Source organism: Amphibalanus amphitrite, unplaced genomic scaffold (assembly GCF_019059575.1).
Source record: "Amphibalanus amphitrite isolate SeventyFive unplaced genomic scaffold, NRLGWU_Aamphi_draft 000414F_arrow, whole genome shotgun sequence".
Lineage (NCBI taxonomy): Eukaryota > Metazoa > Arthropoda > Thecostraca > Balanomorpha > Balanidae > Amphibalanus > Amphibalanus amphitrite.
In genome coordinates, this window is record NW_024881908.1 from 295,823 (window position 1) to 307,888 (window position 12,066).

The following is a 12,066-nucleotide window of genomic DNA, read 5'->3' on the forward strand; positions in this document are numbered from 1 at the left end:
TGCCTCTGGGAGCCTGGCCCCCCACTTTCGAAAACGTTCCTACACCTATGTACCTGTTACCTATGTAACGGTGGAGACCCTTGACAACACGCATGTTCTGATCGAGATTATGTTTGACACATCCTGTCACCCCTATAAATCGCTGACAGCATCAACGAATCGATATAAAAAGGACACTTTTTCAGATGAGGTGTTTTTCAGCCAACCGGGTACTTGGCCGAGACCTAGGTCTTACGTCCTTATATAATAAGCGGAAATATGGCATGCCGAAACGATAGTGCTACACGATCTTGAAAACACTGCCGGGTATATAAAACAAGCTATCCAGTCATGGGGCGGGCCACATTTATCCAGTCGTGAGTTCCATGTCAGACGGACTTATTGGGACTAAAGAAAGAGCACCAATCAGTGCGATTGTCTGCTTGTTGGACGCATAACTGGACGGTCACTGTGTCTATCCACAGCAGGTCTCACTCACTAAGTGGAGGATAAAATGTGTGGTTTTCCACCAGACAACAGGTCATTGGTCAAAACCTGTCTTCTCAAAAATAAGCTGCTGCATGATGCATCTGTTCGTGTCGCTCAGAAGCCAGCCGAAAATAGGCACTGGCTAGCAAGTCATTTTTCATTATTTCAAACAGCCGCCCAAGGCCATACAGCCGCCAACCAAATCCCATCCTACCGCAGCATTCAAGGTTGGTTACATAGTTAAGAGCGTGACAGACAACTGACAAGACCCTTGATAAAGAAGCACTGCAGCACTGCTGGTATGCTCAAATCACTGGAAAAATAACAATGGTCGTTGCTAAATTTATAACAAGTCTGCACGGTGCAAAGGCCACATCGTGAACGAGTCAAAGCTCTCTAGCATTTACCAATCGGGCTTTAACCCTCGCCGGCCGAAAGTTCTCTAGCACTTACTAATCTGGCTTTAACCCTGGCCGGCCGAGGGGGGAGCTAGAGCCGACCCCCCCCCCCCTAGTTTTTTTTTTTTTTGCCGAACACGTGGGAGCTGGAGAGCTGAAACTTGGCATACCTGGCTTTTGATCCAAGTCGCATCTTTTGACACCAACCGCGTGTTCGGGTCAGGTCAGGTCACTGACCTATGACGTCATAAGTGAAGCTCTGCACTGCACGGTCTTCGGATGTCGCAACTTCGCAACGCCCTCAGTGCCAGAGGAACTTTCACAGGGAGATGAAACTTACAGGATGTAGTATCCAAAGTCTCACAACTTGAATATCTAGGAGTTTTCCTAAAGACCACATGAGGTCAGGTTGGTCACGTGACCTCACCATTATGTCAATGGGGGGGGGGGGGGGGGAAATGAAAACTGCTATTTTAGCGCCGAAAACGATCTCAAACTATCTCAGCACACGGATTCGTGATTTCTTGCACTCCTTGCAAGGTCCGAGGCTTTGGTTTTGCATTGTTGACATTGCGTGACGTCATTGATGACGTCACTTGGGTCATACGTTTTTCGTAAATATCTAGCGTAAATATCTAAAAACAATATATTTTCGTAAATATCGTAAATATCCGCTCAAATTGAGCTAGCGCGCCGGGAAAACCACTCATGGACTCGGGAAGGCCTATCGAATCGAATGATATGCAACATGACCTCCTTCGACCAGCTTCGTGACCTGACCTTGATCCGAGGTCAACACAAGTTGACCTCACCCGAACAAAAAGTATAACATTCGACGTGCCTGAGCAAGGCAAACACGATGATGCCAAAATCGCGGCTTTGAGGTTTTTTTTTTTGTTGCAAGAAAACTGAGCCCGTGCCTTAGGTCACTTTACCTGGCCTCAGAGGTCACCAGTTAACCTGAGACTTTAACCCGCGCACCAGTGGCAGTCTCAGCCAACTTCGCCCTAGTGGGGGGGGGGGGGGCATATGTTACCACCCACCTCTAACTCAAAAACTAAGAGGGCAAGAAAGACACGGTAAAAAGCAGTCGATAGCTCTCAATGCGTGCGTTTGAAAGTATTCCAGTCATTTTTCATCTTAGGGCAATATTGGGGTCACCAGAGGTCATCAAAGGTCAAAATTTGCCAATTGTCATTATATTTTTCAGAAAACATGCCGTTATCTCAGGAACTATGGTAGCTAGAAAAACGAATGAAAAAGCAATCGATAGCTTTTGAACTATTCTTTTGATAACGTCATTATCAAAATTGACCTCAGGTCAACGGTTTAGCCTCCAGAGGGCAAAAACTCCAAAAATAGCTGTTTTTACGAAAAGTGTTTTTCGACAATAACTTTCTACTTCAAAAAGCCACGACATTTCTATTGCCAGAATCATGTTCCTCTCGCCGAGACGCGTCGAATGAACTATAATTTGACCTTGAAAGGTCAACTTGAAAATTTGACCTCAGGTCAAGGTCATGACCTGACCGGAAAAGGTCATGTTGCATATCAATCGATGTGTCTCAACAAGACAAACACAATGAGACCATCCCCAGCGTTCTATCTCTTTCCAATCGCGAGTTATTGGCAAAAATCTGTTTGTAGCCTTAAATGACCTCGGATGACCTTTCTAGAGGCTATCAGCAAAAATGACACCTTGGTCATCACGGGTGGTCCAAATCATTGTGATTCTGAAATATTTGAACTGTTCCTATGCGTACACACGGATCTAGAGGCATTTTCATCTTTCTCCATTGACTTGTAATGGAAAGGTCACGCCACTGACCTGACCTTAGGTCACGGATATAAAAAATCCGAGATATACAAATTGTAGGCGCCCATAACCGCATGCAATCTACCAAGTTTAAAACCTTTCTGACAAACACTGCAGGCTGGACATGATTGCAAACTTTTTTAGGCTTGGTCAGTTAACTTGACCTGGTGACCTGACCTGACATGACCTGGGGTCAAAAATTTCACACACTGTCCAAAATAGATGTACCAAAAGCTACTCCAAGCGGGCGCCGCGGTTTTTTATTCACACGCAAAAAAACGCGACAGGGTGGTAACATATGCCCCCTCCCCCCCCCCCCACTGGGGCGAAGGTTAATATCGAGAACCAGTCGCTGGACGCTGCGTCTTGTAACGGCGGACACGCTCGTTTTTTCTGCGATGCTCTAGGTCTGCTCTATCAGGGGCGAAACGGCGAGGGAATTCGTACCCCCCCCCCCCCCCCCTCGGCCGGCGCGTATGTAGAAAACCAATAGGTTGTTGTTCTGTTCTCCTCCCAACCCAACGGCCCAACCGCTGGTGTTGTACAAGTAGCCCAACGGCTCTTGGTGACTAAGGTAGCTGCGGCTCAAGGCCGCCACGGCCCCGCCGTCCCGAAGCTGCGTAGGGTCCGGTAGGCGGATATTATTGTACGGGCGAATAAGGCCTTTTGACCGTTCGTCTTTCACGCCAGTAAGGAAGACTCCATTTCGGTCTGACCCGATCAATATATTTTCGCTCAGAACAGTGGGACTGTTCGTAGCAATAAACCGCCAGCGCTTGAGCACCCCATCACGTCATGCATTGTTCCCTAACTCACACGGATAGCCCGCCATTCAGCTGCGCCCAGGTGAGAGCGCCGTCCCCGTTCAGTTCGGGCCGCGCCGCGCCGCTGTCACCCCCGGCCGGCCGGCTGCGACTCCCGAACAGCGATCCGAACAGCTCGTCCCTGCCGGTGTCCGTCATCGTACCGGCGCGCTCCGAGGCCATGAAGTTGACCAGCTTCGGGTACACCTCGTACCTCACCTTGCGGCCCTTGCTGGCGCGGGTGTCCACCTTCTTCTTCAGTTTGGAGCGCAGCTTCTGGATCTGGATCCATTGCCTGGAATCGGAGGAAACCCAGTCAGTATCATGAAATACATCGATCAAAAGCCCCTCGCCTACAAAACAGCTGACATTTAGCCCGCATAGGACAAAAAGAACACCTTTAAAAATGGTGTAACTTTTGGACAGCATACAGCCACCAGCGACCCCTACCCTCCCGCGGGATGATGGGCACGTACCTGCCGAGCGCCAGCGGGTCGGTGACGTCCACTGTTTTCCGTTCGATGAGCTCTCGCAGCAGCTGGTGATAGAAGTCGCTGTCGTCGAACCGTTCCTCGTCGTACTCGCGGCTCTCGGCGCCTCCCGCCGCCGCTGGATCCTCCTGCAGGAGAGTACAGGAGGCACTGGTCAGTGGCAGGCGCTCCCAGGCCGCGTTGATGCGGGGTAATTATGAGACCATGGAAAACCGGGCACTGTAGATGGCAGCACAGCACAAGATGTGTGTTAAGAATCGTGAACGTCTACGATAAACGAACGTCTTGTGAAATATGTATGAATTACGGCGTCCTTATCAGTGCCATATTATATAAATGTTCTATAGAATAATATATGGTTTTGATAGCTGAAGTAAATGATAGTAAAAAAAAAAAACAATCGGGCCAAAATGGCACGTTGTTTACAGATCCAAATGTTTCCACATTCCACAGCAGTAACTGCCACCAGACAGACTTCCAAAATACAGCACCTCTATCCTCAGCATCGTCTTCCCCCTTACCGTGGCAGCGCTGGGTGGCGGCAGCGGAGGCTCTCCCAACCGGGCGGCGTCGCTGCGCCTCAGCTGTGTTCGCCGCAGCAGCCGCCCTCGGTCAGACAGAATCTGCTCAATCTGGCGCAGCGTCGACTGCTCGAAGGCGGCGAAAGACTTGGCGGTGGCACGGCCGGCCGTGAGCCGAGTCTTGTCGTTCCACCGCTGGATCGTCTGATCGCGGTAGGGCCGATAGGCGGCAAACCGCTTGGCAGGATCGGTCGACGTCAGGCCAGAGCGACGGCGCTTCCGCGGCCGCTGGTTGGGCGTCGGAATCGGCTCTTCGTCAGAGTCAGAGTTTGAGTCGGCCTCCGGCTCGGCGGAGCCCGAGGACAGTTTCCGAGTCTCTGGGTATTGCTCGGCGAGAAGGTCCTGTAGGCGCAGTGGTCGGGGAAGCGAGCGGGAGACCGTCAGCAGACTGATAGACCGGGGTTCGACAGTACTCAAGAATTCAAACAAAGTATTGAAATGAACACGCAAAAAAAAACAGACTTTAATCAGACAAATTAAGAATAAACATCTAATCTCGAGTACGTTTAAGGAATTCGATTATTAGTCATGCCGCTTCTTTATGTTTATTCCTGTATCGATTTTCCATGACACTATGATATCTGAGAACGATCCCGACCCGGATGCAGCAGCAGAACTGCACTTATGGCATAGAGTACAGATAACACACAGACACAGACGACAATCATGCAGCACTTTTATCAGCTAGCTGCCCCAGTTGCTGACCTGCAGCTGCAGCAGCTGTCGCATGAGCCGGTCGGCGGCGGCAGCTGCGTCCGTCAGCCGTGCCGCGATGTCCTCGCCAGCGGCCTCCCAGAACTCTGTCCAGCGGTCACCGGGGGCAGGCAGCTGTCCGCACTGCTGCAGGCTCGGCTGGAGCTTGATACGACACTCGAGCAGCTGGTCCCAGACGCCTGGCCAACAGGGAAGGGGAGTCAGTGGGGAGAAAGAGGTAAGTTGAGGAGCAAGAGAGAAAGAAATGATGGATGGTAAAATATTTTCGAAAGAACGGGAGGGAGGAGAGTGCATGAAAGAAATGTAGGATAGTCAGCGGAGAGGCAATAGGTCTCGACATAGGGTAACGATGTCGAAATTTCCGATCACCGGTTGACGATTTGGCAGTGAAAAGAACACACGAAGAACGTTATGATGGAAGCCAATGCCATTCTCAGTGACCCCCACCCCTGCAGTTCGCCACCCCCTCCCTCGTCTACTCACCGAGCTGTGCCTTGACGGCGGCCCCCTTCTCTGCGTCGCTGCCGGCCGACCGACTGGTCAGCTCCACCCCTCCCTCCTCGTCCTCCTGCGAGTCCAGCGCAGCGCTGATGTCCTCCCCGTCCTCCTCTTCCTCCTGACCGACGTCCGAGTCCTCCTGCTCCTCCGAGTCCCCGGCGTCCTCCTGATCCTCGCCGTCCTCCTCGGTCTCCTCCTCACCGTCCTCCTGACCAGTGCCGGTGGCCTCCTCTGAATCGGTCTCCAGCTCGCCGTCATCTGTGCTGTTGTTGGGTTGGAAGGGGAAACACCGTCAGTAAGCCGGAAACACCAAACGAAGAAGGAAGGAAAGTACGAGTCAGCGTTGCACGTACACTACTCGTACACGTTGCACAGAAGCAGTTTCTAAGACGATCGAGAACACCAGAAAACGAAGTTAAGCCGATATAGATAAACGAAATGGACAAAAAAGGACGAGCATAAATTATCAGAAGGGCGCTAATTAAAATAAGAAAACTTTACGGAACGTAATTAAAGCAAGATTATGCAAGGTGCATTCAACCATATATTTTTCACAGACTTAGCACAGTCGCATACGGCTACGAGTTCGTTGGCACGCAGTACGCACCTGAGACCATTGGTGCCGGACTCGACGCCGTTCAGTTTGGCCTTGAAGGCCTCCAACTGATCCTCGTCCTCGTCCTCCCCGGAGGCCAGTTCCTCCTCCTGGTCCTCTTCATCCTGCTCCTCACTGTCCTCATCACCGTCCTCTGAGCCGTCCAGGGAGTCGGCGTCATCGCTGGCCTCCTGGAGGCTTTTCCTGTGGGGGCAGGCTTCGTCAGAGGAACAAAAGGACAAAGGTAGATAGCAGAATGATCAGTATGCTCGTGTTTATGTTGCGTGTGCCAGGTGCCTGTTCCCTAACCATTGCCGACAACCCAGTTTGCAGTTACATGTCACAACAGTGTCCAGAATCTGTTGCGCTATCATACGTCACATGACTCTACTACGAAATTACACCCTGTCAGTCAGCTGTGAACTATGGAGAGAAGTCGTGGGGGACGACTGACCGGGAGACGGCTCGTCCGGCGTAGCGGGGGTCCAGGTCCGGCAGCAGCGCGGCGGCCCGCTGACGCAGGCGGGATGGTGTCGTCCCCTCATCACCAGAGAGGTCAGCCTCGGCCTCCCAGCCGGTCACCTGCGCGCGCGTCTCTGCAGCGGGACAGGGCAGCAGTCAGCCTGCCGAAATTCCGGCAGCATGGCAGTAATTTACAGCATTAACCCGCGAGTTGCTGGGGGGGGGGGGCGTTAAACGCCCCCACTTTTTTCGCCGGGCCATAGCATAAAAACGGCGCGCCGCAGGCGCGCCAAATTTTGGGTACCTGTAGGGAATTGATTGAAGTTTATTGTGACAAAGTTTCAAAAAAATCGGTCGGAAAATTTTTGAGATATCGAGGTTTTAGTGACGTCATGATTTCTGAGTTTTCGACCAAAAACGGCATATGTTCGAAAAATCATATAAAATCACAGAATATATATACAGACATGCCATAAACGCCATTAGACTGCCAATACCATTAGCAATCAAATGGCTATCTTCGATTATTGATTATTGTTCCGCATTTTCCAAAATCTTGAACTGAATCTTGGCAATTTCTAGTGACTACTTCACGACCAAGATACATGCATTTCTTAAATTGAACTTTTTGAGCCAAACTCGTACACATATGAGAAAAGGAATGTCACCATCGTGTTCTACGCTCCAAATTACCCATAAAACATGTATCACAGGCTGCGAATATCAGTTTTGATTTTCGGGGATATGTGCCTACCCGGTTGACCTGACCTTGACCCTGACCTATGCTTGACTGACCCCTACATGGAGCTGACACTCTTGTAGGCCTTATATGATGGATTGTGCACCGTTTTGACAGAGTTTATGACGAGAGGCGCCCATTGCGAAGTCCCGAAGTCCATGCTACTGAAAGCCCGATTTCAGGTGTTTGACCTGACTTTGACCTGACCTGTGACCTCAAAATTCAACTTTAAAGTACTCATCTGAAGCGTCTCGTCGCGCTCTTTCGTTTGCCGCCTCGTGAGTTTCGCTGCGCCTATTGGTTCTCGAGTTATCGGCTGGGGGCGTTTAACGCCCCCCCCCCCCCCCCAGCAAACGGTGGGTGGCGAAATACCCCAGCAACTGCCGGGTTAATGGCATATAGACACAAAAAGCATATCAGATACCCTTTTTGAGCTACTTACCCTCATAGATGTCGTCTTCTGGGTCGTGTGAAGTTGGTGTTGGGTTGGTTATCTCTGCCAGTTGCTCAGATAAAGACTTCGATGCCATCCTCGGTCACTGCTTGTCCTGAGTCCTGCCAAAAACATGCATTTTCAAATAAGCACGCTAAGCACATCAACTTAACCTCAAAAAGTGTGTTTTGTGACCTTGACCCGCGCCCGGCTGGGGGTCCTGGATTTCCACGCCCTGCTGGGGGGGGGGGGTTTGAACACCCCCCCCCCTTCTAACTCGGCTCCTGGGCCACGTAGCGATACGCGGAAGGCGGCGTTCGAAAGGGCGTCAAAAATAATGACGAAATCACTTCGGTCACTTTTTAGGTCAGGTCAAAGGTCAGGTCACCAGAGGTCATTGAAGGCAAAATTTCGCCGATTTTCAGGTCGAATGTCGACAATTTCCAAGAAGCCAACGCATAACTCGGGAACCAATAGAGCTACAGCGCTGCGGAAAAGCGCATTCGATAGCCCTATTTGCGCCCTTTCTGGATAATTCTCTAAGATTTGACCTAACGTCAACGGTTTTGCCTGCAGGGGGCAAAAACTGCAAAAATAGCCGATTTTTTTGGAAAGTTTTTTTTTCTGCAATAACTTTTGGCCCAAGCCTTGTACGAGCTTACTTTTACCAGCATCGTGTTCCTCTCGTCAAGACGCATCGAATGAACTATAATTTGACCTTGAAAGGTCAACTTAAAAGTTTGTCCTCAGGTCAAGATCATGGCCTGACCTGACAGGGTCATGTTGCATACCAGTTGATCCATATCGTCGAGCTGAACACATCTAAGGTGTTTTCATCGCTCTAGCATGCCTCTATCAAAAGTTATTTGCGAAAAAACTGTTAGATACCATTCATGACCTGAGATGACCTAAGGGGCATAAATAGGGGTCACGGACACCATTTTCATGTTCAGTGTGTCTAAATTACTTGTAATTCAGTGTTTGGGAGTGTTTATAATGTCTTTCGTCCAAAAGAGGCGCATTTCAATTTTCTCCCATTCACTTAAACTGGGGAGGTAGCAAAATTGACCTGACCTTAGGTCATCAATATCAAAATTTTGAGATACACATTGGTATTATTATATATTAATTAGGTCCGAGTGGACAATTGTGTGTGACTCTGTTGATAGAAATATGTAACAGCAAAAAATTTAGGTTTTAGGTTAGGTTAGGTTATAGGTTTGTAGGTTTTAGGTTTTAGGTTGGTAGGTTTGTAGGTTTTAGGTTGTTAGGTTGTAGGTTTGTAGGTTATAGGTTTGTTGGTTGTAGGTTGGTAGGTTGTAGGTAACTAGGTAAGGTTAGGTCAGGTTTGATTATGCTTTTTCTTTTATTTCCAAGACATATAAGTATCATTTTTGGATTCAGGATGTCAAATAATGTAAGAATATGACAACTTTATCTTTAAACAGTCACTCGGACTCAATGTATACTTTTACCTTAACATTTTGCACATTGTAGTGCCACTCCTTGGTTGCAAAAAACAGTGGGACACCTGTTTTCCGACTGCCCAATTTTTGATTTATCACAACTGTACTGACAGTATCAAGACTCAAGAGATCAAGATTTCACTTACGATGCCATTTTGATGTTAACACACAATGTGTGTGAAGTGCAGCAAAATTATTACTTAGATAAAATACAGAATTTCATAAAATGTACTTAAAAAAAGATTATATTGAAATAAATAAACCCATTACAACAGCTATAAAATAAAAACATAGAAAACTAATCCAACCTAGCCTAACCTACTAGTTGCCTATCAGGCATTACAAAAAAGTTAATTGCAGAAAAAGAACAGTCGGGCGCACTGTGGTATCTCCGATTCATTTATGGAGACGTTTCTATTATTGGAAACGTTTCCAATTTTGACTACTCTTCTGTTCCAAAAATGGAAACGCTCGTTCCATAAATAGAAACGCTAACATCTCCGCACAAATTTTATTGCCAGGGGTGGCTGGATTTGATGTATAACCACTGTTTCGCGTAAAACAAGCGCAGATACCCCATAAGCACTTGTCTTCTTGCATGGAAAGCTGTCGTATGCATTGAGATTCACCACTTTAAAATGCTCCTGAATCGTATCCATTTATGGAGACTTAGTTTCCTAAAATGGAAACGCTGATGTTCCAAAAATAGAAACGCTGAAGTTCAAATGTGTGCAAACTTAGCTCAAATGTGTTTTTAAAATTCACATGCAACTAAAAATTTGATATTTTGAAGCTGGTTTAACATCTCGGCTGTCGGCAGTCACCTTGGACGTCGGGTTTGATACTAATACATTACGCGCCACAACTTTAGCACACTCAAAAGTCGACTAAAACTAAGATTTCCCAGAAACTACTGGACAAATGTGGTCCAAAGTGGGCAATACATAAAGCGTAGATATCATTTCAACATATAAAATTGATATCAATGTTACACATGAGCTACAATGATTAAATTCGTCGTTAGAATACGACGGTATTTGGTGTGGCGACGGTGCAGACCTTATTTCCATCCTGCTTTTTATGTATTTGCACGGAGATTTACGTTGATCCGAGCCTACAATTATATTCAGCACATTTGAAATATCATAAAATGCCCACTTAAGTCTCCAAATAGGGCTTAACAACAACATTCATGCGATTTAATCAAAGATTGACGACCACCAGGCCGCTGGTACACCGGAAAATGCAGCATGAACAGAACGAAAAACTGAAGCTCCGGTGATGTGGTTGCTCCAATCAATGTGCCAATCTTTCAGTAGTCTGTTAAAAACGTTATTTTTGGTTCAAAATATTCATAAATGTTATTATTTTTCGATTAGAAAAACGTGTTAATTTTTTATCACATCAACATGTTATGAGCATCGCCTCGTTCGTCAACTTTCGGTTTTCTGATCGGAAAGTCGGAGAACAGGAACATAAACTAGAATGCTGGCTGTCGATTGGTGGCATCCTGCGCATGCCAAATTGCACCAATCAATGCCCAGTTTGCTTTAAAGGTAGCGATGCACACAGCGTTTCCATTTATGGAACAGACCGTTTCTATTTTTGGAAACGGCGTATCCATTTTTGGAACATTGTTCCAAAAATGGAAACGTTTCCATAAATGGATCGGAAATACCACAGTGTGCCCGACTGAGAATGCAGGTAAGAGTGAATCAAACAATTTCAATTTAGGTTAATTGGTCATGCAGTTACCTATGCACCGTGTCCCCAACAAACATCCTACACGTACACTGAATATATATGGAATACAAATCAGGAATTCAAGTATAGTTATCTAAATGACTTACCAATCCTCCGGCACCACTAAAGCTAGAAATCCTTCATAAAGTCCTATAAACTTGAACTAATCTTATAAATCATATATGTAACGGAAGTAAACACGTGTGCCCAAGGCCTACTCTGTTCTGCAGAACTCCGCTGAAGAACGGAAGCTGCTAGTTTTGTTGTCTGCAAAAAGTTGTAGTGTTAGGTTGTGCAAAAATAAACCTTAATTTGCTTTTATTTTTATTATTAAGTATTTAAAAAATGTTCAAATTTGCTTAAATTTTAATACTGGCTTTAAGTGTAAAATGCTTATCACAAGGTGAGCGATAGCATATTTATTATTGAACAGGATCTTCTTGAAACTGCTGCGCTATCGACGCCGCAAGAAACTGATACCATATGAGAAATGTTTTTAATTTGGTATCATTTTACGAAGCATTCCCCTCCCCCAAGTAAATCTATTAGTAAAGTAATCTTGAGTAAATCGATCAAATCAACTACCAAGTAGACAAGCTAACAACGCTTTCGGGCTGCGGGCACCAGGCCGTATCCTTGGGCCAGACCAGCATGAAGCAAATAGCTCTACTCTATATAAATCCGGCAGAGCTAAACCCATGATCTGTCATTTCCAGCAGCTGGGGAAACACAAGTTACTGAGTCATGACCGAACCATCGTGATCGTGATCATTGAGAAATGATCACACTTCCTGTCCCCGGTTCCACTAGCGGGGCCGGTCCGTACGGCCCGCAGTCGACCGGCCGGGCGGTGGGGTAA

The 12,066-nt window shown here is 47.3% G+C and overlaps 1 protein-coding gene across 2 annotated transcripts; it reads right to left on the reverse strand.

Moving 5' to 3' along the window:
• Nucleotides 1-3,386: 3,386 nt before the first annotated feature.
• On the reverse strand, nucleotides 3,387-11,622 carry LOC122390902 (protein AATF-like). Of its 2 annotated transcripts, none has more exons than XM_043384350.1 (9): nucleotides 11,315-11,622; nucleotides 8,008-8,120; nucleotides 6,819-6,960; nucleotides 6,377-6,568; nucleotides 5,755-6,032; nucleotides 5,263-5,450; nucleotides 4,498-4,899; nucleotides 3,962-4,104; nucleotides 3,387-3,780 (listed from the first exon to the last, which is right to left on the reverse strand). In XM_043384350.1, the coding sequence occupies exons 2-9, from the start codon at nucleotides 8,093-8,095 to the stop codon at nucleotides 3,495-3,497; spliced, it is 1,719 nt and encodes a 572-aa protein (XP_043240285.1). In that variant the 5' UTR covers nucleotides 8,096-8,120; nucleotides 11,315-11,622; the 3' UTR covers nucleotides 3,387-3,494. The 2 variants fall into 2 exon arrangements, with proteins under 2 accessions (XP_043240285.1, XP_043240284.1); XM_043384349.1 differs by having other exon boundaries at nucleotides 5,755-6,035; nucleotides 11,315-11,454.
• Between the last annotated feature and the right edge of the window lie 444 nt (nucleotides 11,623-12,066).

Excerpts from the sequence above, each read along its gene's own strand:
- LOC122390902 (XM_043384349.1), bottom strand. The coding sequence starts at position 8,095 with ATGGCATCGAAGTCTTTATCTGAGCAACTGGCAGAGATAACCAACCCA. Across the intron at positions 6,961-8,007 it reads AGAAGACGACATCTATGAGG|AGACGCGCGCGCAGGTGACC; the intron begins GTAAGTAGCTCA and ends GTCCCGCTGCAG. Across the intron at positions 3,781-3,961 it reads GACCCGCTGGCGCTCGGCAG|GCAATGGATCCAGATCCAGA; the intron begins GTACGTGCCCAT and ends CTCCGATTCCAG.